This window comes from Echinops telfairi, unplaced genomic scaffold (assembly GCF_000313985.2).
Source record: "Echinops telfairi isolate 266 unplaced genomic scaffold, ASM31398v2 ScPeMD7_443;HRSCAF=831, whole genome shotgun sequence".
NCBI lineage: Eukaryota > Metazoa > Chordata > Mammalia > Afrosoricida > Tenrecidae > Echinops > Echinops telfairi.
Window position 1 is genome coordinate 53,987,941 of NW_022104341.1, and position 26,215 is coordinate 54,014,155.

The 26,215-nt window shown below is 36.7% G+C and overlaps 1 protein-coding gene and 1 pseudogene across 2 annotated transcripts in view; one reads left to right on the plus strand and one right to left on the minus strand.

Moving 5' to 3' along the window:
- Positions 1 to 26,215, plus strand: part of ANKRD13C (ankyrin repeat domain 13C) — an 80,119-nt gene that overhangs the window by 15,983 nt on the left and 37,921 nt on the right. For both annotated transcript variants that reach the window (XM_004699333.2, XM_045291893.1), the window contains exons 2-5: positions 6,432 to 6,473; positions 16,083 to 16,187; positions 24,637 to 24,722; positions 25,012 to 25,057. In XM_004699333.2, coding sequence (XP_004699390.1) covers positions 6,432 to 6,473; positions 16,083 to 16,187; positions 24,637 to 24,722; positions 25,012 to 25,057 — 279 coding nt within the window. The remainder of the gene's footprint in view (positions 1 to 6,431; positions 6,474 to 16,082; positions 16,188 to 24,636; positions 24,723 to 25,011; positions 25,058 to 26,215) is intronic.
- Positions 3,687 to 6,091, minus strand: LOC105978265 (annotated as a pseudogene).

Sequence of the window (26,215 nt, forward strand, 5' to 3'; positions counted from 1 at the left end):
GTGAACCCAACGCTTCCTTTTCCTCAATCTAATTAACTTGAAGACAATTCATCTTGCAAACAGATGACAAACTTACAGGATCAACGAATACATAAATGCATTTCTAATTGTGATTTTCTTTAGCTAATTTTATGGTAAGAATAGAGTAACAAAACATACAGTGGGTTTCAAAGTTTTGTGACAAATTCCATTTTCTATTTTTACATGCACTTTTTGAAGCCCCTTCTGTATGTTAATTGACTATGTTATCAGTAAGATTTCTGGTTAGCAGGCTAGTAGTCAATGAGAAATATGAAAAGGATGTTAGGGAAGCAATTCCACTTACAATAGCATCTAAGAGAAGAAAATGTCTAGCAAATCTAGAGGCCTTTAAAAGCTATTGGAAAATTTTAATTATCATTTAATACCATTTTTCCATGAACTTTTGAAACCTTGTAAACCTAACTAGAGATCTAGAGCTACGGCATGAGATTAAAGAAGACTTAAATAACTGGAAAGGATTTTCATGACAGTGAATTAGAAGCCAATATTAGATGTCAGTATTACTCAAGGAAATCTGTAGATTAATCATATAAAAATTCCAAAAATCTTTTTGGAAATGGAAAAGCCAATCCTTCTTTGTGGAATGGCTCGCTGCCATTGATCAAGACTGACTCATAGTGACCCTCTGAGGGTTTCTGAGACTATAACTATTTACGAGAGTAGAAAACCCATTCTTTCTCCCGAGTAGCTGCTGCTGATTTTGTACTGCCAACCACGCATTGCCATTGTACCACCTAAAGGCCTTGAATAGCTACAGCAGTGTAGAAAAGAGACCGAAGTTGGTGCACTCCCTGATTTTAAAACAGTTGGCACAGTGGATTCAGCATTGGCCTGCAAACTGAAACTTTGATGGTTGAAAACCATTTGCTGCTCTGTGGGAGAAAGATGATGATGAGGCAGTTTACTTCTGTAAAGGTTTACTGCATCTCAAACTCTAATGATTACTTCTGTCCTGCCTTTCATTTTTTTTTTTTTTTCATTCTATGATGAGTAAATAGAGAAGCTGACTTTATGAAGATGAATGTGTAATTTGGATTGGAGGAAGGCTAATTATCAACCTGCAATATGCAGAGGACAACCTTGCTTGCTGAAAGCCAGGAGAACTTGTAGCGTTTGCTGATGAAAATCAGAGACCTTTCGTATGGATTGCAATCGAGTGTGAAGAAAACAAAGACCCCTCAAAGCTGGATCAATAGACTAGATAAGTGGAGAAAAAACGGGAGTTTCAAGAATTTCATTTGCTTGGATTTATAATGTATGCTCATGGAAGCAGCAGGTAAGAAATTAAATGATGCATTTGGCAACTCTGCTGCACAATACTTCTTTAAAGTGCTGAAGAGCAAGGACCTCCCTCTGAGGACTACAGTGGACCTTACCTAAGCCAGGCTCTTTTCAGTAAGCTCATTTGCACCTGAAAGATGGACAATGAATAAGGAAGACTGGAGAATTGAAATGTAGTGCTGAATATTGAAATTCCTGTGCACCACCAGAAGAACACACAAGTCTGCTTTGAAGACCTGCAGCAAAAGTATTCCTTAGAAACGAGGATGCAGTAGAACCCCTCGATGCTAATCTGTTCTAGGAATGTCGCCATGCGATGCAGTTCTGAATCTGCTGGGTCACCCTTTTTTGGAATGGGTACAAAAATGAATCTCTTCCAGTCAGTTGACCAAGTAGCTGCTTTCCAAATTTCCTGGTATGGACCAGTTAATGCTGCTATTGCTTCATTAGTGTGTTAAAACATTTCTTTCTATTTTCTAAATCATTTTATTGGCGGCTCATACAGCTCTTATCATAATACACACATTGTGTCAAGCACATTTGTACATTTGTTGCTATCATTATTTAAAAAACATTTTTCTTTCTACTTGAGTCCTTGGTATCAGCTCATTTTGTCGTCCCTCACGAACCCTTGATAAATTATAAAATTTTATTATTTTCATATCTTGTCTGCTGTCTCCCTTCACCTCAGGGTGCCTTATATCGATCATTGTGATCGGTTCCTCCTTTTCCCCCATTACCCTCCTGGTATCACTACTCATTATTGGTCCTGAGGGGTTTATCTGTCCTGGGTTCCCTGTGTTTCCAGCTCTTATCTGTACCTGTGTACATGCTCTGGTCTAGCCCACCTTCCCGACACAATCACTGAAGACATCATGGGTGCATAAGCAAATGTAGTGAAGAAAGCTGGTGGTGCGTGGCTATCAAAAGATATAAGGTCTGGGGTCATAAAAGCTTGAAGACAAACAAGCGGCCATCTAGCTGAGAAGCAACAAAGTTCACTGTGCCTCCATTGTCCCTTGTGTTATGGATCAGTGAGGAACGTCTTGTCTTGGTGGGGTGAGCCCTGTGGTCTTCTCTGCGTTGGCTGCTCTGAGCAGGAATACCGACCTTGCGTTTTGTGGGCCAGGATGTGTTCCACTCTCCTTCCCTCTTCGTTTGCTCCTGTGTGCTCTGATCAGATGAGCCCCTCTCCCTGAGCTGTAGCTTCAGTGCTGTCCTCTGTGGTGCGTTCATATGGGAGGGGAGGAGGTGGTTTCGGGGAGGAGGTGGTTTCCACGTAGTTAGGATTGGGGTCTGTTCGTGTTGAAACATTTCAATGGTTATTCCATCAGCTCCTGTAACCTTATTTTTGGCTGATGGACCTTTTTCATTGCTGTTGGTTCTTGCTTATACGGTACCTCTTAAAATAGTGACATGTTGACTAGTTCTTTTTGGTAAAGTGACTGTTATTCTTCTGTTTTTGATATTTTTTTTAATCATTCAATATTTTCCCTTTAGAGTCTTTTTTCTCGTGTTCTTTTAAAGAACATTTTATTGGGGGCTCATACAGCTCCTATCACAATCCATATATACATCCATTGTGTCAAGGATATTTGTACATTTGTTGCCATCATTATTTTTAAAACATTTTCTTTCTATTTGAGTCCTTAGTAATCCGCTCCTCATTTTCCCTCCCTCCCTGCCCCGCCCTTCCTTCCTCACGAACGCTTGATCACTTATAAAATGTTATTATTTTTTAATGTTTTACACTGACTGATGTCTCCTTTCACCCACTTTTCTGTTGTCTGTCTCCCAGGGAGGGGGTTATATGTAGATCAGTGTGGTCGGTTCCCCCTTTCTCCCCCCCCCTTACCCTTGCCCTCCTGGGTATTCCTTTTTTAAATAGAAAGTCTAGCTTTATTTTAAAAACGATTTTACAAGTTTCTCCATTAACCTCAAACTTAAAAAAAAAATCATTTTATTGGGAACTCATACAACTCTTATCACAATCCATACATACATCAATTGTATAAAGCACACTTGTACATTCATTACCTTCATCATTCTCAAAACATTTGCTCTCCACGTAAGCCCCCAAACCTCAAACTTACATGGGTGAATTAACCATATCTTCCATTAGATAGATTACGAGCTTAATCCCTCAGAAGAATGTAAGTAAAAATCTCAAATCGTTCTTATAAATATACAGCCACCATAACACTCAGCTTAGTGCCAAAGTTTTCTCTCTATAAATACTTTTCATATACTTGCAGTTCTGTTTTGGTACAGTTGCATGGGCTATAATTTTACAAGCTTGCTGTACTGTTGCTAACTTCTGGTTCTGCTCCAAGGTCCGAATCTTGTAAACTGGGATGGAAACGTTAATTGGGATGCCAGAGTAACCCACTAAAAGCATCCTAGCACCCTTTTGTGCCCAGTGACAAGCCAGGAAATAAGTAGCGCCTCAAGCAAGGCCCTGTGGAGAGGCAGCTCTGACATGGTTTAAATACCCAAGTATCCCTAATATTGGAAACTCAGGAACGTGGGGTCCCCATGGCTCTATTTTTAGTGGCTCATACTCAATATGAAAAAGCTCAAGCTTTTTCATAGGTGCTAGTGAAATCAGTTTGCCCATTTTGATGGCTATGGAAAATGTCAGTGGCTTTATAACTATGGGTTTCTCAAGTTGTATTTCTAATTGGGTAGTCCCATCTTTATGCTGAGCCCCAAAGCAGGGCAACAGGGAGATCTGAACTCTCTAGTCATCTAAAAACGTTTGCTTATTTTCCCCTGTTCATATCTGCTGAAATTGTTCTTTTGGTATAAACATTATTCTGTGTTCATTTTCCTGTTGTTTCACTTTTAAAGCTTTCCTCAAGTCTTCCTGTTCCCCAGTTAGCTTTAGCTTTTTTTTTTTCCCATCCGTTCACCATATTTATTTTATTTTATTTTTTTAACATTTTATTAGGGGCTCATACAACTGTTATCTCAATCAATACACACATCAATTGTGTAAAGCGCATTTGTACATCGTTTCTCAAAACATTTTCTCTCCACTTAAACCCCCGACATTAGGTCCTCATTTTTCCCCTCCCTCCCCGCTCCCCCCTCCCGCATGAGCCCTTGATAGTTTATAAATGGGTATTTTGTCATATCTTGCCCTGTCCGACGTCTCCCTTCACCCACTTTTCGGTTGTCTGTCCCCCAGGGAGGAGGTCACATATAGTTCCATGTAATCGGTTCCCTCTTTCCTACCCATTCTCCCTTTACCCTTCCTGTTTTGCCACTCACACCACTGGTCCTATAGGGCTCATCCATCCTGGATTCCCTGTATTTTCAGTTCCTATCTGTACCAGTGTACCTCCTCTGGTCTAGCCAGACTTGCAAGATCGAATTCGAGTCATGGTAGTGGGAGCGGGGAGGAAACATTTAGGAACTAGAGGAAGGTTGTATTTCTCATCATTGTTACATCGCACCCTGACTGGCTCATCTCCTCCCCGAGACCCCTCTGCAAGGGGATCTCCAGTGGCTTACTAATGGGCTTTGGATCTCCACTCCACGCTCCCCCCATCATTCACTATGGTAAGATTTTTTGTTCTGATGATGCCTTATACCTGATCCCTTTGACACCTCGTGGTTGCATAGGCTGGTGTGCTTCTTCCATGTGGGCTTTGTTGCTTCTGAGCTTGATGGCCGCTTGATTACCTTCAAGCCTTTAAGACGCTATATCTTTTGATAGCCGGGCACCATCAGCTTTCTTCACTACATTTGCCTATTCACCCGCTTTGTCTTCAGCGGTTGTGTCGGGAAGGTGAGCATCACAGAATGCCAATTTACTAGAAGAAAGTATTCTTGTGTTGGGGGAGTGCTTGAGTGGAGGCCCAGTGTCCTCCTGCTACCTTAATACTAACCCTATAAATGTAGCTTTAGCTTTTTTATTTTCTGAGTAACATCCTTGCTTTTTAAAAAATCATCGGGTTTCTTTGGGAGTTGAACAACCCTTTCACAGGGTCGCCCGATTCATAACAGTAGCAAAGTTACAGTTATGAAGTAGCATTGAAAATAATTTTATGGTTGGGGGGGGTCACCACAACGTGAGGAATTGTATTAAAGGTTCGCGGCATTAGAAGGTTGAGAACCACTGTTTTAGATATATAAGGAGGGTACCCTGTAAAAACCCATAGTGTACAATTTGCCCCCGCTAGGGTGGGGTTGAGTAACAAGCTATGTATGAGTTAGTGCACCCAGAGGCATTGTCTGGGAAGGTTCTCTCTGGTCACAGTGAAATTTTTCTTAAAAGCAGTTTCATTTAAACATCGTATTTCATAATAGTTGATTTAAGAGAACAGCATATGGTTTTGAAATTTTATTTTCTGCTTGGGGGAAAATGCCACAGAAACTGTTGTGATGTTTAACACAGCTTACAAGGACAGCAATATGGGGAAAACTCAAATGTCTGAGTGATTTTCTCGTTTTAAAAAAGGTGAAATGTTGATGACAAACCTTGTTCTGGACTTTTGTCAGCTTCCTGAACGGATGAAACTGTCCATGAAAGTGTCTACTCGTAGTGCATTTGGAGTTAGTTCCACTAGATGAGACTGTTAATCAAGCGTAACAGTGTGCCTCAAACATGGCCTGATTTGTTGCAGACGGGGGACTGGTTTTGCCACCAGGACATTGTACCTGCTCACACAGCCATCTCAGTGGGCCAGTTTGTGGCTAAAACCAATATGCCTCTCTTACCCCATGCACCTCACTTACCTGAACTCACTCCATGCGACTTCATTTGTGGAAGAGATGCGTGAAAGGAGAGTGATTTGGCGAAGTAGAAGAGGTAAAGAAAAAAAACAAGGGAGATGCTGTCAGCAATCCAAACAGATGAGTTTGAAAAATGTTTCCAAGATGGGAATCGCAGATTTGACAAATGTATTAGGTGTAATGAAGAGTACTTTGAAGGTGATAAGGTTGTTTGGTAAAAAAATTTAAGTACATAGGTTTGTGGGGGGAAAAATTGCTTTTTTGGGGGGTATTCTATGGTATCTCCATTTTCTTTTTAGTGTTGTCTAAATCAACCTTGTTGGTCAATTTTCATAAATTCATCAATTTTTCTTTTTTTTAAATTTTAGGAAACACTCCTTTACATCTTGCTGTGATGTTAGGAAATAAAGGTTAGTAAATATTTTCTTATGCTTAATGCCTAGTTATGTATAGTATATTTAAAATTCTTTTTTAAAAATCATTTTATTGGGGGCTTGTACGGCTCTTATCACAATCCATACATACATACATACATTATGTCAAGTACATTTGTACATTTGTTGTCCTCATTCTCAAAACATTTGCTTTCTACTTGAGCCCTTGGTATCAGCTCTTCATTTTCCCCCTTCCTCCCTGCCCCCTGCCCCCCATGAACCCTTGATAATTTATAAATTATTATTTTTTCATGTCTTACAATGTCTGATGTCTCCCTTCACCCACTTTTCTGTTGTCCATCCCCCTGGGAGGGGGTGATATGTAGATCCTTGTAATCAATTCCCCTTTTCTACCCCACCTTCCCAACACCCTCCTGGTATTCTTAACATGAATTTTGTTTAGAATTAAAATTAGCTTGGTTATATTATTTTCTAATTGAAGTTAGGAGCCAGTGTACTAAAAATGACATAATTTCTCAGTTTCCGTAGTACTTTTTTCCCCTTGAGACAAGAAGTTGAGTAGCACTTTCTGTGTCTTTTGAAACTAATTTTCCTGTCATATTTAGTCATTTTCCTCTAGTACTCACTTCTATTTCCAGGTGCTCTTATTTCTAGATATTAAGGTTCTTAATTGTTTTAATACTTGTGACATCAGTAGTCCTAGTATGTACTTGAGTTATAATAAACTGTTCTTTGGACCATCTGTGCTTTGAAAATGTTTTTATGTGTGTATAAAAACAACATTTTAATATAAATTTATAGGAGCCCCTTGTGGCATTTTGGTTAGCAATTGGGCTGCTAACTGCAGGGTCAGCCCTTGGGACTGATCCATGGGAGAAAGACAGGGCTTTCTACTCTCGTAAAGAATTACAGCTCCAAAACTGCACAGGGGCATTTTTGCCCTGTCCTATAGGCTCACTGTGAGTCAGCAGAGAATGGATAGCAGTGAGGTGCTTTGTTTTAGTTTAAGTTTATCTGTAATGTTTCAGTGCCTAATGATAAAAATAGAGATTTCATTTATAAAGGTACTGATAATAAAAGGCAATCATAGTGAAAACTGAAATGTAAAGAGGTATTTGGCTTACTACATCAGAACTGATTTCCAGGTTTTGGAAATGGAATCTTATCATAGCTGAGATCTACCGATAGTAGAACAATTTTGTAAGATTTTTTAGTGGAGTAATTTGTGTATCAAAATACATAAGTCTAGTATTTTCTACAAAATATAACTGATAATTTAATATTTATTCTTAGTAAATAAGCAAGTCATAGATAATTTAAGAGTTTATTTTAAAAAAAGATTATTCTTAGATGCAATAAACTCAGTTTTCTGGGTTCCCGGTTATCAGGATTCTAGATAGCTGATCAGTAACAGCACTAAACTTTTTTTTTTTCACACTTAAATAATTTTATTTTAATAGAATATAGCAAAAACACAAAGACTGTACACAGTCCCGCACTACAAACATCTTGTATGCAACCCCCTGTTAGGAGCCAACTCCCACCCAGCCTACTTCATTACAAGTTCGTGATACAATGGTTCATAAGAACAGATGCAACATGCGTTTGCAACATGTGTCAATATCATTGTTACTGCACTGTCTTCAAAAAGATACTGTATTGGATCCAGAAGTGTTTCCTAAATGATTTTTACTCATAATAAGGTATGCTGTATACCAAGAGACATTAGACTAATGTGCACTAGATACAAAACTTGCCTGACGTTTGTCCACAGCGGAGTTAATGATGGACTGAGAAGGAACTCATGCATAATGCAAGGACCGCCTGTCATAGAACCAGTCTTCAGGCCATATATTTCATGAGGGACACGCGGAAAAGAGTTCAGTGTTTACCAAGAACATTTCATTTAAATTGCAGAGTTTATAAAATGGTACTTGAAAGACGAGCTCCAGGAAGGAAGGCAGCGTCTGGTCAAGAGAGGCTAAACACACTCTAGAGACAATGTTCACAACGCCCAGCTCTCTCCAGAGGAAAAGCAAGAAAAACAACTTCATCTGTCTGGAGCGAAAAGGATTTCACAAAGACGAGTTCAACAGGGAATACATTTTGTGGAGAACATGAAAAAAACCCTAACATACTATGTACTTTTTGAATATGCATACATCAAACCCAAAATGTTAGGTTTTACTTTTGTCCCTTTTTGGCAACCTCTGAGGCAGTGGGTTTGGGTTCCCAGAGGGCATTCTTGATGAATCTCATGGTGCCGCCTTTGCCCAGCTTGCCGGCCTTCTTGTGGGGGATCACTTCCTTGACCCTGTTCACGTGTTCTCAGATTCGCTCCCATTCCTGCTTTACTGCATGTTCTTTGGGGTCAACTCCCTGAATGGCCAGATACACCCAAAGCATTGAGTTAAATGTGTACACAGAAACTAAACCCACTTTTGTTGTTCGAGGGGGTCCAGCTTCTGCAACAGCTCCTTTCTAGAAGCAGTATCTCTTCCACGGTGTCTCGGAAGGGCAGTCAGTTGTGAATCGCAGCCCAGCAGTCTTCATTAACCTCCGCTCTTGCTGACAGCCAGTATGAGTAACTCGTTTGCCTTACATGCATGCCGTCACCCAGAAAAACCAGTACTAACCTTTTGAGGTTACCTTTTGAGGGCGTGAGTTTTAAATTTAAAAATGTGTGATAAATTTTTTTTGTAAGAAATCATTTTCCTGCATTTTCACCAAAGATGAGTTAGATAACGTATTTTTATTGTATTTTTACTGCATTTATTATTATAAAATTTTTACAATTTTTGTAGTAAAATATATGTAACAAAAAATACCATTTTAACTTTTAAAAATGTATAATTCAGTGACATTAATTACGTTCATCATTTTTTCAACTAGTACCACTATTTTTATCCCTTAAGCAGTGTAACTTCCCATAACTTTTTCCTTCATCTCCCCCACCACTAATAAACTCTTGTTTCTATTTCTATATTTATTCTAGTTATTTCATATAAATGGAATCCTTTTATAATATTTGACCTTTTTTGTCTGACTTATTTTATTAAACATGCTTTCAGGGCTTTATTATTGCATTCATCAGAATTTAATTTCTCTTTATATCTAAATAATATTTTATTGTATGGATGCACTGAGGGCCATGGTGACATGGTAGTTAAAGCATGAGGCTTCTAACCAAAGGGGGGGTGACAGGTTAAATCATCTAGCTCAGTGACTCTCAACCTTCCTAATGCCACGACCCTTTAATACTGTTCCTCATGTTGTGGTGACCCCCAACCATAAAATTATTTTCATTGCTATTTCATAACTAATTTTGCTACTATTATGAATCGTAATGTAAATATCTGATATGCAGGATATATTTTCAACGTTACACATTGAACATAATTAAAGCATAGTGATTAATCTTAAAAACATTTCTAATTACAAGTGAAATATTTCTAATTACAAGTAAATGGAATTTTGTCTTGAAGCATGGTGTAGCATGGATAATAGTCCTAATATAACAACAGAAACTACATTGCTATATTTTCCGACTATGCTAAAAAGCCAATATCAGTGTAAAGGATGAGATAGCTTCTTTCTCACCAGAACAAATTCTTGGGGCAGTCTTTGCAAGAGCACAACGAAGATCATATTCCACAACAAATCTACTTCTGTATTTAGGTTTGATAACCAACAAGCTGGAAAACCCAGTTTCACAAAGATATGTTGTTGCAAATGAAAGAAGAAGGTGCAACACAGTCTCAGACAGAACAGGATATGACTGCAAACATTTGATCCAGAATTTTGTAACTCGCATTGTAGAGAAATCTATTCTCGCTGCATCACTGTTGATAAGTTCAATGAACTCCTCTTGTGCTGTCTCAGGAACATCTTCAACTTTGACTGTGAACGGGCTTCTGGCAAGTGCAAATGGGGTGTCAGGTAGATTTGGAAAGGACGATGAAATGAAATTTCATCTGCAAGCATGTGCACGTGTTCTTTCACAGAAATTATCATCACAATCCTTTTGTCTGGTTCAATGTCATGCTCCTCAAAGAAAGCAGATAAGGTAGGCAACATGTAAATTTTATTTTCATTTTTTTTTTTATTTGTCAAAGATGAAATTTCATTTGGAATGGTCAGATATTTTCAGACAAATTGAGGCATGTTGCATTTGGTCCTTGCAGTGATAAATTTAACTCATTCCAGATGGCAAAGGTGTCAACCAAGTTAGCTATTTTCAGCAGTTCACTTTTATCGCTGCAAAGTACTTCAAACTGCAGTCTTGCTCTCTGATTAAAAAATGTTTTGAGTTCATCACGAAGCTCAAAACACGTTTTAAAACTTTTTCTCTTGAACACCATCTCACTTCAGTGTGAAATAGCAAAACATTGTTCAGTGCATCCAACTCATTGCACAGTCGACTGTTTAAAGTGCTCACCTTTACAAAAACAAAACTTATGCTGCTTTTCATTACTTCTTATAACTCTTGTGGCAGTGTCTTCATTGCTAATATTTGCCGCTGAATCATACAGTGAGTTCTGATGACTTTTGGTGACTCATTCGGTACCAAACGTTGAAATCCAGATCAACATCCTTGCATACCTGGAATACCATCTGTGCAAACACCACAAACCTTTTCCCAAGAGATCTTATCCTCTTTCAGAAATGAACCAACTGTGTCAAATACATCATGTGCAGTAGTTGTCATTTCAAGAGGTTTTCAAAAAAGAAACTCATCTTTAAAGTCATAATCATTAATATACCTCACGTAACTAGTAACTGAACAGTTTTCAATGTATGTAGATTCATCAAGCTGGATGCTAAATACTGGAAGTGGAGCAGATTTAATTTCCTGCATGACCTGATCAGGAATTTCAGCAGATATGTCATCTATTCTTCTGCGGACAGTGTCGTTAGATAAGGAAATTGCACTTGTAACAAATTCGTCTTGGATCATAACTTGAACAGTGTCTTTGGCCGCTGCCAACAGTAAATCCTCAGCAATGGTGTGAGGTTTCACAGCTCTGGTGATTGAGTGCCACCGAATATGAAGCTTTCAATGGCTGCTACATTTTGTTTGTGGTCCTTGTGACCAGTGTCGTCTGGCTTTCTTGAATCCATCAGCTTTGCTTCTAAAATAGTATTCTTCCGGCAAAACTCAGATGTTTGCTATCAAAATGGCATTTTAGTTTGTTTGGCTTCATAGATTCAGCTGATAGAACTTCACAACAAATAACACATTGCAGTTTCTCAATTCCTGCTGTAATTATTGAGGTAAAATCATACTGTAAAAAATCCTCACTATATTTTCTTAACGTTCTTCACTACATGATCCATTGTCATGGGATGGTTTGCTAACAAAAATAACATATAACAATAGCTTTAATATACAAAGCATGATACATGGTATAGTTCAGTCAATATAGTTCATTAAAGTTTCTTATGATTTACCATTCTCTGTGTTGTTTTTTTTACATACCTCTTACTATCACAAAGGGGCAGTATTTACATCAACCACAGCTGAATATACAAAGACCGATCAGCATCCAGATTAAGTTCCCATGGTACAGATAAATTTTTTTGCAGTATTGATGATTTGACAGTACATGATTTTACATTTACCCAGTAATTATAATTCAGGAAGTGTCGTTTTACCTCCAATACTGCTACTTTCTACACAGTAGTTGCTCTCTACACATGTGTACTGGTCCGCATAAGTATATTATGGTACCAACCCCGTCACATACACCTATATCTGTATGGGGTTGGTGCGATGATATCATCACTCCCGGTACTCATACGTGGGCGTATCTACATGTGGGCAGACCCTCCTGGAGATGGATAGAGGAGTGGTGTCTCGGTTTCTAAGACCATCAGAAATAAGTATTTTCAGATGGTCTTAGGTGACTTGTGAAAGGGTCAATTGATCTCCAAAGGGGTTGTGAACCACAGGTTGACAACTACTGATCTAGGTGCTCCATGAGAGAAAAGGATGTAGCAGTCTGCTTCAGTAAAAACTAAAATCCTTGGAAATCCTGTTTTCCTCTGTCCTGTCTGAGTCAGAATGTACTCAATGGCAGTGAGTTTGTTTTTTCCTGCTGTGGACATACCAGAGTTTGCCTGATGGAATAATCTTGCTATGAACATTACTGTACAAGTATCTGTTTGAATTCCTGCATTGAGTCAGTTGGGATTTAAAAGGAGTAAACTTGCTGAATTATATAGTAATGCAAGTTATAAACTTGAAGAACTATTAAACTCTTTTCCACACTGGCTACATCATTTTACGTTTCAGTCAACAATGTGTGAGGGCTTCAGTCTCACCATAGTCTTACTAACACTTGCTGGTTTCTGTTTTTCTGGTAATAATCATCATAGTGAGTAATAAGTATTATATCATTGTGGGTTTGATTTGCATTTCCTTATGGACAAATAGAAAAGAGACGAGGATCCATGGTTAAGTGTTCAGCTGCTCATGGTAAAGCTGGTGTCAGAGGTGTGATGGGCTGTTTCTGGGAAGATCTCAAGCTTCTGAAATCTGAGAGCAGTTTTCTGCCCTGTAGTGTTGCTGTGAGCCAGAGTTGATGCAGTGGACTTTGGCGAGGGCTAATGGTGAACCTCTTTTTGCGTGTCTGTTAGTCACCTATGTATCACTCAGAGAAATGTCTATTCATAGTTGTTGCCCTTTTAAAAAGTTAAATTGTTTTTTAATTTAGTTGTTGTTTTTCTTAGTATGAAGACTCAAAGATTTTGATAGAGAAATTTCGTTCTCTTTTAATCAAAAATTTTTTCTATGAACTTTCTCAGGCCTCTTTGTATGCTCTGGAATTTAAGGACTTTCCCCCAGTTTCTTTACTTTTTTTGGTAACACTTTTTGATCTACTCCTGTATCTTTAAATTGTCTTGTGTATGGTAGCATTTTTCTTTCTAATGGTCTAGAAATATTATTATAAGTCTTTCTTACTGTTATGTTATAATGTAGCTGTATAAATGTCTCACTTGAGTGTATACTGATCCTAAGGGTGCAACTAGAACTTACTCAGTTGAAAACTAAAGTTCTTTTGCTGATTTTCTTTTTTACTTCATGTGTTTACATGATGCATACGATCTTCAGAATAATATAATTGCAATTCCAGTTCTATATAGTTCAATTTAGTGACTCAAATCTTTACGTATCTTTGGTGTTCTAATTATTCCCCTCCTCCCCATCCCCAGTAACTCTATACAAAGAGAGAGTCATGAAAAGGCTGCATATTATAGAAACTCAGGAAATGGGGAATAGCTAGACTTCAGAAAGGGTAGTACCCAAAAGGAAATTGAGGTTATCAGTCATTTCTTTCTTCTTTCTCAATGTCTACTGTTTTTACATGTCTGTAATATTGCCTGCCTTTCTTAACTTACTGTTCTTTTTACTGAAATTGAACATGATCCCAAATAACTTGGTAAGCTTATGAATTATCCTATCTTGGCATAGGCATTTACTTTTGTGACATTAGCTTTGTCCAGGCTGCCTGTATTGGGAGCTGGGTGGAGGGGAAGCAATCCAGGGATATAGAGAAAGTATGATTAGTGAAGCAGAAATGTGGGCTTGGCAAACTATGATAGCTGTTTCTAGTGTAGCTAGCTACCTTGGGAACATAAGTACAATATCATTACAACACCTAAGAAAATGAGATGATGTTTTCACAATGTCTTTTATAGTTGTTTCTATTTTGAACCAAGTTTTAGTCAAGACTAATTACATTTGGTTATCTCTCTTCAGTTTATCTTAATTTACAATAGTTTGCCCATCCCACCCCCTCACCTTTGCGACTGTCTGAAGAGTCTTGGCCAATGACCTTGTAGAATGTTCCCCATACTTGATTTGTCTGAATGTCTTCTCATAATTTTTAATTTTTTCATTTGTTTCTTATTTCTATACTTTGAAAATTATCTATAGAGGCTTGATTAGACATGGGTTAAATATTTACAAAAATAATACTTTATGAGATGTTATAAACTTATATAAACTTTATTGTACACATTAGGAAATACATAAAGTGAGTTTATCACACTATCATGTTTTTCATACTTTTTTTTTTCATACTATTAACCAAGTTTGATTGCTTGTTTAAAGTAATGATATCTAGATATCTCTACTATAGTAACATTTAAAATAAAGTTATCTCATCTTGGGGTGATACTTTGGTACCATGCAAATATTCTATTTTAAGCCATCAATATATTTTTTTAATCATTTTATTGAAGGCTCTTACAACTCTGATTACAATCCATACATTAGTTGTTTCAGGCATATTTGTACATGTGTTGCCATCATTCTTTTCTAGACAGTTACTTTCAATTGAGCCCTTGGCATCACTTCCTCTTTTTTCCCCCTTCCCTCAAACCCCCCCCCCCGCCCCCCACCCATGACTCCTTGATAGATTATAAATTATTATTTTCATTTCTCACAACCACAGTTTCCTTTCTCCCATTTCTGTCATTCTTCCTCCTGGCGGGGTGTGTATGGTTGTGTGTTGATCATTATGCTTGGCTCCCCCTTCCTCCCCTTCACTTCCTCCCCCCTCTCCCCTTTTGGTATTGCTATTCCCTTTCCTGCTCCTGGGTTTCATGTGTCGTGAGCTCTTGCCTCTTCTCTCTTCCTGTGTACATGCTCCAGTCTAGTCCGAAATGAGAGGCATTACTGGGGTCATCATAGTGGGGGTGGTGGTGGTGGAGGGTGGGTAAGGAACCAGAGGAATATTATGTGTTTCATCAGTGCTCTACTGCGCCCTGGTTGACTCATCCCTTTCCTGTGAGCCTTCTGTGGGGGATGTTCCATTGTCTACAGTGTAGTCATTAAATTTGCACTTAATGATTTTGACATTTATTGAGGACCTTTTCCTAAATAATTTATTAAATTGAGTATTGTAAACATGCTGTGATTTTATTCATTCTACATTTGTTAGCTGTTAACTCTTTAGTAAATAACTCATATCTCACCCTCTTAATTTTCTCATGTCATTTTGAGTTTCTGATTATTTTTTGTTCAGTGTGTTATGAGTAGTCAATCATTATTATTGGCATGATGCCCTATTTCTCAAATTTGGCCCCTATCTGTTATTTATCTTGCCCAAACATTAAGAAAACAAAATTGGCAAGGAAGAGTTTATAGATAGAAAATTGCTCATCATATTTTTTTCCTTTTGAAAGTAAATTTTCAAATGCATGTATTGTAATGTACTTATATTTGAAATTGTAGAAATATAAATGCTATTTCAGATCTTATTAGACAGATATTTTGATGTAAATTATTCTTTAGGTAATTGAATTATCTTTCAAACTACAAAATTCTGAAAATAATATTATTGGGAATTATTATTGAGGGGAAAAGTACTTTCTTGGGAAACAGATTTGAGTTAATTTTTGGTAGAATGGATAATTCTTGAATCTAGACATCTAAATAACCTGGTTAATACATGGGCATTTTAAGAATGAAATGTAATTTTGTTATTTACAAAGTTAATTTTGTCATAGTTTCATAGATCTGTTTTTATTTAGTACCTTTGGATGTTTACCTTTATTAAAATTTAAAGATGTAAAAAATGGAATGAAGTTTGATGTTACTGTAACTTTATATTGCAGAATGTGCCCATTTACTTTTGGCTCACAATGCTCCAGTAAAAGTGAAAAATGCTCAGGGATGGAGTCCTCTGGCGGAAGCCATTAGCTATGGAGATAGGCAAATGAGTAAGTAGTATGAATTGCTGTTGATATAACTTCTAAAAATACGAAGTGCTTGATGTAGTTGGAATATTTTCATTTAGTATAACTTTCTATACCTTCAATTTTGAATTATTATTTCATTTATTTAGTTCCTGTGAACTTTGGGGAGTACACACACACAAAAAAAAACCCTAAGCATTTAAAATTTTAATAGTATATTGTTTTTTATTTTTTCTCTTTTCAAAGCATATTTCCCTGCTAATACTATTAGTTTCTTATCTTCTGTTCATCCGGAACTGAGTTGATACCTGACTCGTTACTGGTAACAGCTTAATTCTTTGGAACATCATTAATATAGAGAATAATTATACTGTGCTATGACAGTGTCTCATAAAATGCTGGGTACAGGTATTACTAGAACTGGGTACAAATTTCTCTCTTGTTTTAATCTTTAACTGAGCTTTAAAAAAAATCATTTCCTTTTTCATACTGTTCAATTACTCTACTTTCATACTCCCTAATTTTATTTCAGTTTCAAATACAGGTTTTATTTTGAAAGGAACATCTCAATAGTTGATGTTTATGTTGATATTGCTGGGTGGCATTGAGCTGCTTTCAACTGCGCCATTCTCATAACTGTTCTTTAACCTCATTGTTGTAACCACTGTGTCAACAACATCCTTTCCAGGGCGGAGCTTTTGTAGTATGCATTCACCCCCACCCTCCCCCCACCCCTCCCCACCCCACCCTATCCTACCCTAGGCATCCAGCAACTGTGAGTTAGTACACTCAGTGGTGTCGCCTGGGAAGGTTCTCTCTGGTTACAGTGAATTTTTTTGTAAAGCAGTTTTCACTTGAACCTTGTGTTGTGTGATGGCTGGTTTAAGAGAGCAGCAATCGGGTGTGAAATTTTGTTTCCTACTTCGGAAAAATGCCGCAGAAACTATTGTGACGATGAACACAGCTTATAATGACAGCGCTATAGGAAAAACTTGAGTGTGTTAGTCTGGGTTGACTAGAGAAACAAGTCCAGAGACATTCATATAATTGTAAGAGGGAGCTTTATATCAAGACATAATTATGCATTAATAAAATATGCCCATCCATTCGAGATCAAGTCCATAGTTTGGTATTCATCATAAATCTGATATTAGCCCATGAATTCCTCTTTAGACTTATGCAGCCCACACAAAGATGCCAAATGCAGGAAGATCACTGTGAATTTTCCCACCCAGGCCGGTGTGTGGAGAGTCCTGTGGATCCTGTGGCAGTGGCTGCATGCCCAGGGCTCTAGCTGCCACCATCATGGCTGCATGTGGCTTGTCAACAGGAATATCAAGCAGAGAGAGTGGCATGCCTCTTCTGTTGGCAGAATCAAGAGAGAGGAAGTTCCCAAGATCCCCATGAGAAGGCCATGCCCACAAGGAGGGATCATCAAGCTGTGACCTGATTGACAGGCTAGACTCCACCCCTTCATTCTTTCATTGTTGACATGAAATTTGTAACTACCACATCAAGTGTATGAGTGATTTTCTTGTTTTAAAAAAGGTGAAATGTGATTGATGACAAACCTTGTTGACAAAAGTGTTGAAAATATGTGCTCTAAGACCAACAACAGACCACTGAAGAGAGGGGGAAGTTATCTGGACTATCTTGGAGCTTGGTTCAGTGAATTTTAACAGAATATTTGGGAATGAGAAGGTTCGCTGTGAAATTTGTGCTTCGAGTTCTGACTGACCAGGAAAAAAGGTATCGAGTGAAAACAGCCTTGCTTTGAAAGAACAGATCCTAAGCGACCCAGACTTTTTTCCCAGGGTCATTACTGGTGACAAGATATGGTGCTTTCTTAAGATCCTGAAAGCAAAATCAGTTAAGCCAGTGGAAGACACCATCATCACCTCATCCCAAAACTTGTCAAGTGAAATCACAGATCAAGACGATGCTCATTTTTTTTTTTTTTGATATGAGGGGCACAGTGCATTTGGAGTTCATTCCAGCATGTCAGACTGACTAATCAAGCTTTCTATATAGAGGTTCTGAAAAGATTGCCTAACAGTGTGTGACAAAAAAAGCCTGATTGGTGGCAAATGGGATGGTTTTGCAGCCATGACAATGCACCTGCTCACACAGCCATCTCAGTTTTTGGCAAAAGATATATGCCTCTCTTATCCCATGCATCTTACTCATCTGACCTCACTCCTTGCGACTTCTTTTTGTTTCCATGAATGAAGAGGGACATGAAAGGACAGCGATTTGACAGCATTTAGGAGGTGAAGAAAACGAGGGAGGTGCTGTCAGTCATTTTTCAACCAGATGAGTTTGAAAAATGTTTCCAAGAATGGAATCATAGATTTGACAAATGTGTTGAGTTTAAAGGAGAGGACTTTGAAGGTGATGAGGTTGTTTTGTAAAAAAATTTAAATAGGTAGCTTTGAAGGAAAAACATTTAACAGTTTTTTTTTGGGGGGGGGCACCTCCCACAAGCCTTTCTCCAATCCTGATGCCCCACTCTTCTTCATATAATCTAGCTTCTTGGATGATTTATTCAGCATGCAGATTGAATAAGCATGGTGAGAGGATACAACCTTCACACACATCTCTCCTGATTTGAAACTGTGCAGTATTTTCCCCTTGTTGTGTTTGTAAAACTGCCTCATGGAGACAATGAAATGTTCTAGAATTCCTATTCTTTTCAAGGCTATCCATAATTGTTATGATCCACACCAGTGGGTGCCTTTGCATAGTTAATAAAACACAAGTTAACATTTTTTCTGATATTCTTTGCTTTCAGCTCAGATCCATCTGACATCAGGAATGACATCCCTTGTTCCTTGTCGTCTTCTGAGTCTGGCCTGAACCTCTTGTAGCTCCCCGTCAATATACTATTGTAATAGTTGTTGGATGATCTTCAGCAGAATTTTACTTGCATGTGATATCAATGATATTGTTCTATAATTTGCATATTCTATTGGTTCATCTTTCTTTGGAATGATTACCAATATAGTCTGTTGGCCAAGTAGCTGTCTTTCAACTTTCTTGGCACATACGTGTGAGTACTGTCCAGTACTTCATCGGTTTGTTGGTATTCCATCAATTCCTGGAGCCATGTTTTTGGCTAATCTCTTCAGTGCAGCTTGGACTTCTTTCAGTACCTTTGGTTCTTCAGTACCTTTGGTTCTTGCTCATATGGGTACCTCCTGAAACGGTGGAATGTCAACTAGTTATTTTTGTACAATGACTATATATCCACCTTCCTTTTTTAAAAAAAACTTAGGATGTGTGTTACCAAATAAATGAGTTTCAGTTTTACTGTTGTTCCTTTCACAGTGCAGACCAGTGTTTAAGTCTGATGGGTACGGATCCTAGAGGGGTTTCTAAAGCTGTGACCCTTCTCTGTCTCTCTTTAAATTTTATTAAGAAAACATTTTTTCCCCTTATGTAATAGAACACATACCAAGAAAAACATACTAATGTAGTTGCACAACCCATCTCATCAGTGACAGTAGGCTCTTGTGGTTATTGTTGTTAGGTGCTCTGTATGTTGTTATGTGCAAAGTATGTAAGGGAAAACATTGCCATCCTGGTCTCTAAGGAGCACTCTGGCCTTACATCCTTCAACATAGATTGTTTGGCCCTTTAGCAGTCCACAGTACTTTCAAGATTCTTCTCCAGCAGCACAATACAAATGCATCGATTCTTCTACGGCCTTCCTGTGCTAAACTCATATATGTGGTTCTTTTCTTTATTTCCCCCCACCCTCCCTCCTTACATGCAGTCCTGTCCTTTCCCTTTCCCTCTCTTGACCCACCATCCCTGGCCTCATCGGTCTTCAAAGTCTTGTCCTTTGGTGTGAAAATAAATTTTCTTTTTTCCTTTTTGATAATGATTTTATAAAACATTTATCTTTCTGAGATTGACTAACTTTGTTGAACGTAATGTCCTCCAATTGCATGTATGTATAATATTACACTGTGTATATGTATAAGAGTTTTCATTTTTCTACAGATGACTTTTCTGGTTATTTCCATCTTTTTGCTATTATAGTAATTACTGCAATAAATACGTGTGCATATGTTTGTTCAAGCTTTGCTGTTTGTTTCTTTAGCGTATACACTAAGTTGTCAAATACAGAGCTTGTGCCATACTGCTTTCCATGGTGGTTGTACGATTTTGTAGCCCCCCTGCAACATAAGAGTGTTCAATTCCTTCCACAACTGCTCCAGCATTTATTTTATGTTACCTTGAAATTTGCTAAGAGTGTGTAAGATGTCATATCATTGTTTAAATTTGTATTTATGGCTAATGAATATGAACATTTTTTCATATGTGCTAGCTTTTTGATATCATGTTTAGTAAATTGTTCATGTATTAGGCTCATTTTTGATTGGGTTATGTGTATTTTTCTTATTAAGATGTAGTTTTCTATAGATTTTTGCAGTTAGTCCTTTGTCTGATAGATCATTGCTAACTATTTCTACCTGGTCTGTGGGTTCTCTTTTTACTTTTCTGATGAAGTCTTTTGATGGACATACATGTCATTTATGTAGATTTATTCACAGTCCTTTAATTAGTCTTCTGTAGTGTGGGTATGTTTCATTGTGTTTTGTAGTGTTTTTATACCTTGTTTTTTTTTCTAATTTTTTATTTATGATCTTTGTTTCTAGGGTTTATATTTAGGCTTTTAATCCATCTTGAGTTTGTTATGTACATGGGTGAATAGGTACCTTTTGATTCTTTGGCTGTGATCCCCTTTTTCCCCTTTTGGCTTGATCCCCTTTTCCAGCACTACTTACTGAAAAGTCTTTATCTCTTCCCCACTTAATGTGTTTTAGCTTTTTATCAAAAATCAGGTGACAATACGTGCTTGGTTGTATTTCTGGGTTCTCATTTGTAACCCATTGGTGTACATGCTGTTGTACCAATACCAAGTTTTTTTTCATCGCCATGGCTGTATAATAGGTTTTGAAACCGGGAGTGAAAGGCCTTAAAAAAAAGTTTATGTTTTTTCTTTTTAATAGTTTTTTTAAGGTTTCGTTACTTTCCATATAAAGTTGATTAGATTTTCCATTTCTTTGAAGAATTGTGTTTGGGATTTTATTTTATTTTATTTTTTTGTGTTTGGGATTTTAATTTGGAATTGTGTTGAATTTATACAGTGCTGTTGAAATACTAACATTTTCATTATAGTAAGTCATTCTAGCTATGATCATGAGACATTCCTCCATTTTTACAAGTCTTTTTGCACTTATTGTAGAAGGATGTTTTAGTTTTCTTTGTATTAGTCTTGTTTTTCTGGTAAGATTCATTCCTACGTATTTTTTTCTTTGGGGTAATTATTGTAGATGGTAGTGTTCACTTAATTTCCTTTGTGGTGTAATTTTCTTTAATATAAGCCAATGGATTTTTGTATTTGGCCTGTTGCCAAAGTTGTTAATAAGTTTAGAAATTTTTAAAATGGAATCTTTGGGGTTTTCTATATTTAGGATTATATCATCTGCAGATAAGAGAGCTTTGTTTCTTCTGTGCCAATGTGAATGTCTTTAATATCTTTTGGATGTCTTGTACTCTGGCTAAGGAGTATATTAAATCAGAGGGCGATACATGATGACCCTGCCTGCTTTCTGTTCAAAGGGAGAATGTTTTTAATTTCTCTCCATTAGTAATATGCTAGCTGTTGATTTTGCTTATACAGCTTTCATTATGTTGAGGAATTTCCTTCCTTTTTCTTTTTTTAATAATTTAATTGGTGCATTGTCCACATATCATACAATTCAATAATTCAATCATAATCAAGAAGGTTATGCAATCATTACCACAATCTATTTCAGAACATTTTCTTCTTCTGTGTAGTCATTGTTATTTGTGTAATTATTTTTTTAATTGTGGCAAAATTATAAAACATTCTGTAATTCAACAGCTTCTACATGTATAATTCAGTGCCATTGATGATACTTTTCATTTGGTACAGCTATTATTGATAACCCTTTCCAAATTATTCTACCATCATTAACATGAACTCAGTGCCCTCTCATAAGCTAAAACCCTTCCTCTTTCACCCATGGTAACCACACATGAAGTTTGGTTGCTTAATTTCTTTTTGTTAGTAGTTTTCTTGATATAATATTCACATATCACACACTTCCATAGTTAAATCATTTTAAAAAGGGGTTGTACACACATCACAATCAGTTATTTTTCTTTTTTTTTCTTTATCACTTTATTAGGGGCTCATACAACTCTTATCACAATCCATACATACATCAATTGTATAAAGCGCATTTGTACATTCATTTCCCTCATCATTCTCAAAACATTTCCTCTCCACTTAAGCCCCCGGCATTAGGTTCTCATTTCCCCCCTCCCTCCCCGCTCTCCCCTCCCTCATGAGCCCTTGATAGTTTACAAATTGTTATTTTGTCATATTTTGCCCTGTCTGACGGCTCCCTTCACCCACTTTTCTGTTGTCTGTCCCCCAGGGAGGAGGTCACATATAGTTCTGTGTAATCGGTTCCCTCTTTCCAACCCATTCTCCCTCTACCCTCCCAGTATCACCACTCACACCAGTGGTCCTGTAGGGATCATCTGCCCTGGATTCCCGGTATTTCCAGTTCCTATCTGTACCAGTGTACATCCTCTGGTGTAGCCAGACTTGCAAGGTAGAATTCATATCGTGATAGTGGGAGCGGGAAGGAAACATTTACGAACTAGAGGAAAGTTGTATTTTTCATCGTTGCTACATCGCCCCCACAATCAGTTTTAACGCTCCCTCTGAGGAATTTCCTTTTATATGTCTTATCGTTTTTATCAAGAAGGGATGTTGAATTTTATCAAGTGCCTTTTTTGCATTGATTGATACCATCATATGGTTCTTTTCCTTTGTCTTGTTTCTCTGGTGGGTTACGTTGATTACTTTTATTGTATTAGAACCACCTTGGTATGAATCTCACTTGATCATGATATATTATAATTTTTTGAGGCTTTGTTGAATTCTGTTGGCTAGAGTTTTGTTGAGAATTTTAATGTCTGTATTCATCTGGGATATTGGTCCAGAATTTTCAATTCTAATGATGCTTTTGTTTCCATCTTCTTTTGATACTTTCTCCGTCGTTCAATATTTTGCCTATAGAATTAGTATTGCAACATGACACTTGAGTATGCTTTTAATTTCAGTTGTTTCAGTTTGAGATATGCTGAGCGTGTTCGTTTTGTTTGGTGTCTTAACTCTAGTCTTTGCACATTTCATTATACTGTTTATCATGCTTTCTGGAGTTGCACTTTGAAATTTTCTGTTCAGCTCTTTGACTTCATCATTCCTTCCATTTGCCTTAGCCACTCTGTGATTTACAGTCTCTTCTGACATCCACTTTGATTTTTTTCTTCCTTTCCTCTTTTTAATGACTCTTTGCTTTCTTCATGTATGATACTCTTCTTTTAATTTTTTAATAAATCATTTATTTGGGATGTATAATGTTCTTGATATCATCCCATAGCTCATCAGGTCTTCTATCACTAGTGTTGAATGTGTCAAATCTGTTATTGAAATTTTCCCAAAATTCAGGTGGGATAGACTCAAAGCCATATTTTGGCTCTGGACTTGCTTTAATTTCTTCAGCTTCATCTGAACTTAGACGTGAACAATTGATGGTCTGTTCATGTGTAGTAGATTTTATATCACTAGTACTTGACAGGGAGCCCTGATGGTGTACGAGTTACGTGCTGGGCTGTGATCCACAAAGCCAGCAATTTGAAACCACTAGCCGCTTCTCCCTCAACAGTTACAATCTTGGAAAGCCACCTGTTGGCTTGCTGTGAGTTGCTGTGAGTTGGCATTGACTCAATGGCATTGAGTTTATTACTCGACAAATGAGGGGACAAATTCAAGTTTAGGGAAGATAATCTGTCCAGGTTTACACATAGCTAGTTAGTAGGGAAGGTGGTGTCAAGATCAGTGTGTCAAAAATTCAAACTCTTAGTTATTGAGAAAATACTATGAAAGCCTGCAAGTTTTCAGAGATTTTTGAAGTTCCTTTCATCAATGCAAATATGATTCAAGTTTTCCTTAGTACTGTGTGGGTGGTGTGTGATTGTACAAGCTTTTAGTGCAAAAAGAATCAGGTATGCCTGAAAAAACAGTTGCAGGGTAATTTCATGATTTTCAAAAAGTAGCATTTGTTGGGATTTTTTCAGATCACTGTCTGATACCCTTATTGCGATTGATGTCATTGAACTGAGTTTAGTAGATCTTGCCACAAGCAGGTTTATTATCCTTATTGATAATTAATAATTAGGAATGTGGTTTGTGAATATGATATAAGTCGAAGAAAGATAATCACTTAATATTCCTTGCGGATACTCTGTTTTATTAAATAGCTAACTTATTCAGCATATCACTGTGTGTATATATGACAAGTCTATGATGTTTTTAGCATGATGGAAATGATTCTAAATTATGTTTTTCTCCCATTTAAACCAGTTACAGCACTTTTAAGGAAACTTAAGCAGCAATCCAGGGAAAGTGTTGAAGAAAAACGACCTCGATTATTAAAAGCCCTGAAAGAGGTAAGCTATACTTCTTTGCTGATTTTGTATGTAAAGAGTAACTGTAAACATCAGTTTAAGCATTTTAAAAAATACAGTCTATGTTCTCACTTTTTCCTACTGTGTAATGCCTTAGGTACTATTTATCATTGTTTTCTAAAGCTCTAAATATTGAGATAACTTTAAAAAATTTTTCCTTCCTGGTTTATAGACCTGTGATAATAATATTCTTTAAAAAGAAAAATTTTATTGTGATATAACAACTGTTAATTAAAGTGTATTTACTAATTATTCATATTTCATTTCTTAGCTAGGTGACTTTTATCTAGAACTTCACTGGGACTTTCAAAGCTGGGGTAAGAGTGTGATGTTTTACTATAAAATATGCATTCAGGGCAATGAATGTACAAATGTGCTTTACACAATTGATGTATATATGGATTGTGATAAGAGTCGTATGAGCCCTTAATAAAATGATAAAAAAAAAAAAGATCATGGCAACATATGTACAAAGGTGCTTGATATAATTGATGTATGTATTGTTATAAGAGGTGTAAGAGCCCCCAATAAAATGATTTATTAAAATAAAAAAATATGCATTCAAAACATATGTATTTAAAATAGAAATCATAGCATTTCAAAGTTGACAACTTGTCCCCAAAGGTTATTTTTTATTATATTGAATGCACTACTTATAAAAATCTGTACTTATAACTTAATTACTGCAACTTGCTTAGTGACTTTCAAAACTTAATTGCTTAAGCTTAAAAACTACTTAAAATATATTTTAAACAAAAAACAAAACAAAAGAAACATTTTTTAATAAAGGATTTTTTACGAGGAAAATGTAATTACAGGGTTCTTGAATTACTGAATTTAAAGAAGTTTGAAGCTCAATGTTTAGATCTCTGAATGTGTGAAAATTGACACCAGTTGATAGTATTTATTTGAAAATATTTCAATAGTTTTTGCCATTTTCCAGCACACTTTACAGTTAGTGTCTTAACATAGGCATTTGAAAACTCTTTTTATTTATTTTATAAAAGTCTTTAGTACTTAGATATTTAGTAGTCATTTGTTAATTTAATTTGACAAAAATAACTTCTCCCTTATTTAAACTTGAGATCATTTAGGGCAACAACCTTCATATCCAAATAAAAAGTTTGATCCTACTAATCTTTCTGTTAGTTACTTGTGTACTTTCTCCATATTTAGTAATGTAATCATTTTATAGCATGTCTCTGTGATAGTATTCTCATATACCGCAATGAGAATGTCAGGGGAAGATTATACAATTTATTATACTTTTGATATGTAATCATATTTCCATTCATATAAATTGTTTCTAGGACTACATTTTATTGTATAAAAATAAGAAAAATATGTATTGTCTCGAAGAAGTATTAACTAACTTTTGCCATGACATGAGAAATCACTTATAACATTTTCCTTAAAAGGAACAATCGAATTTGAGATATGTAATAATAATGTTAATCAACATAAATGTCTTAATC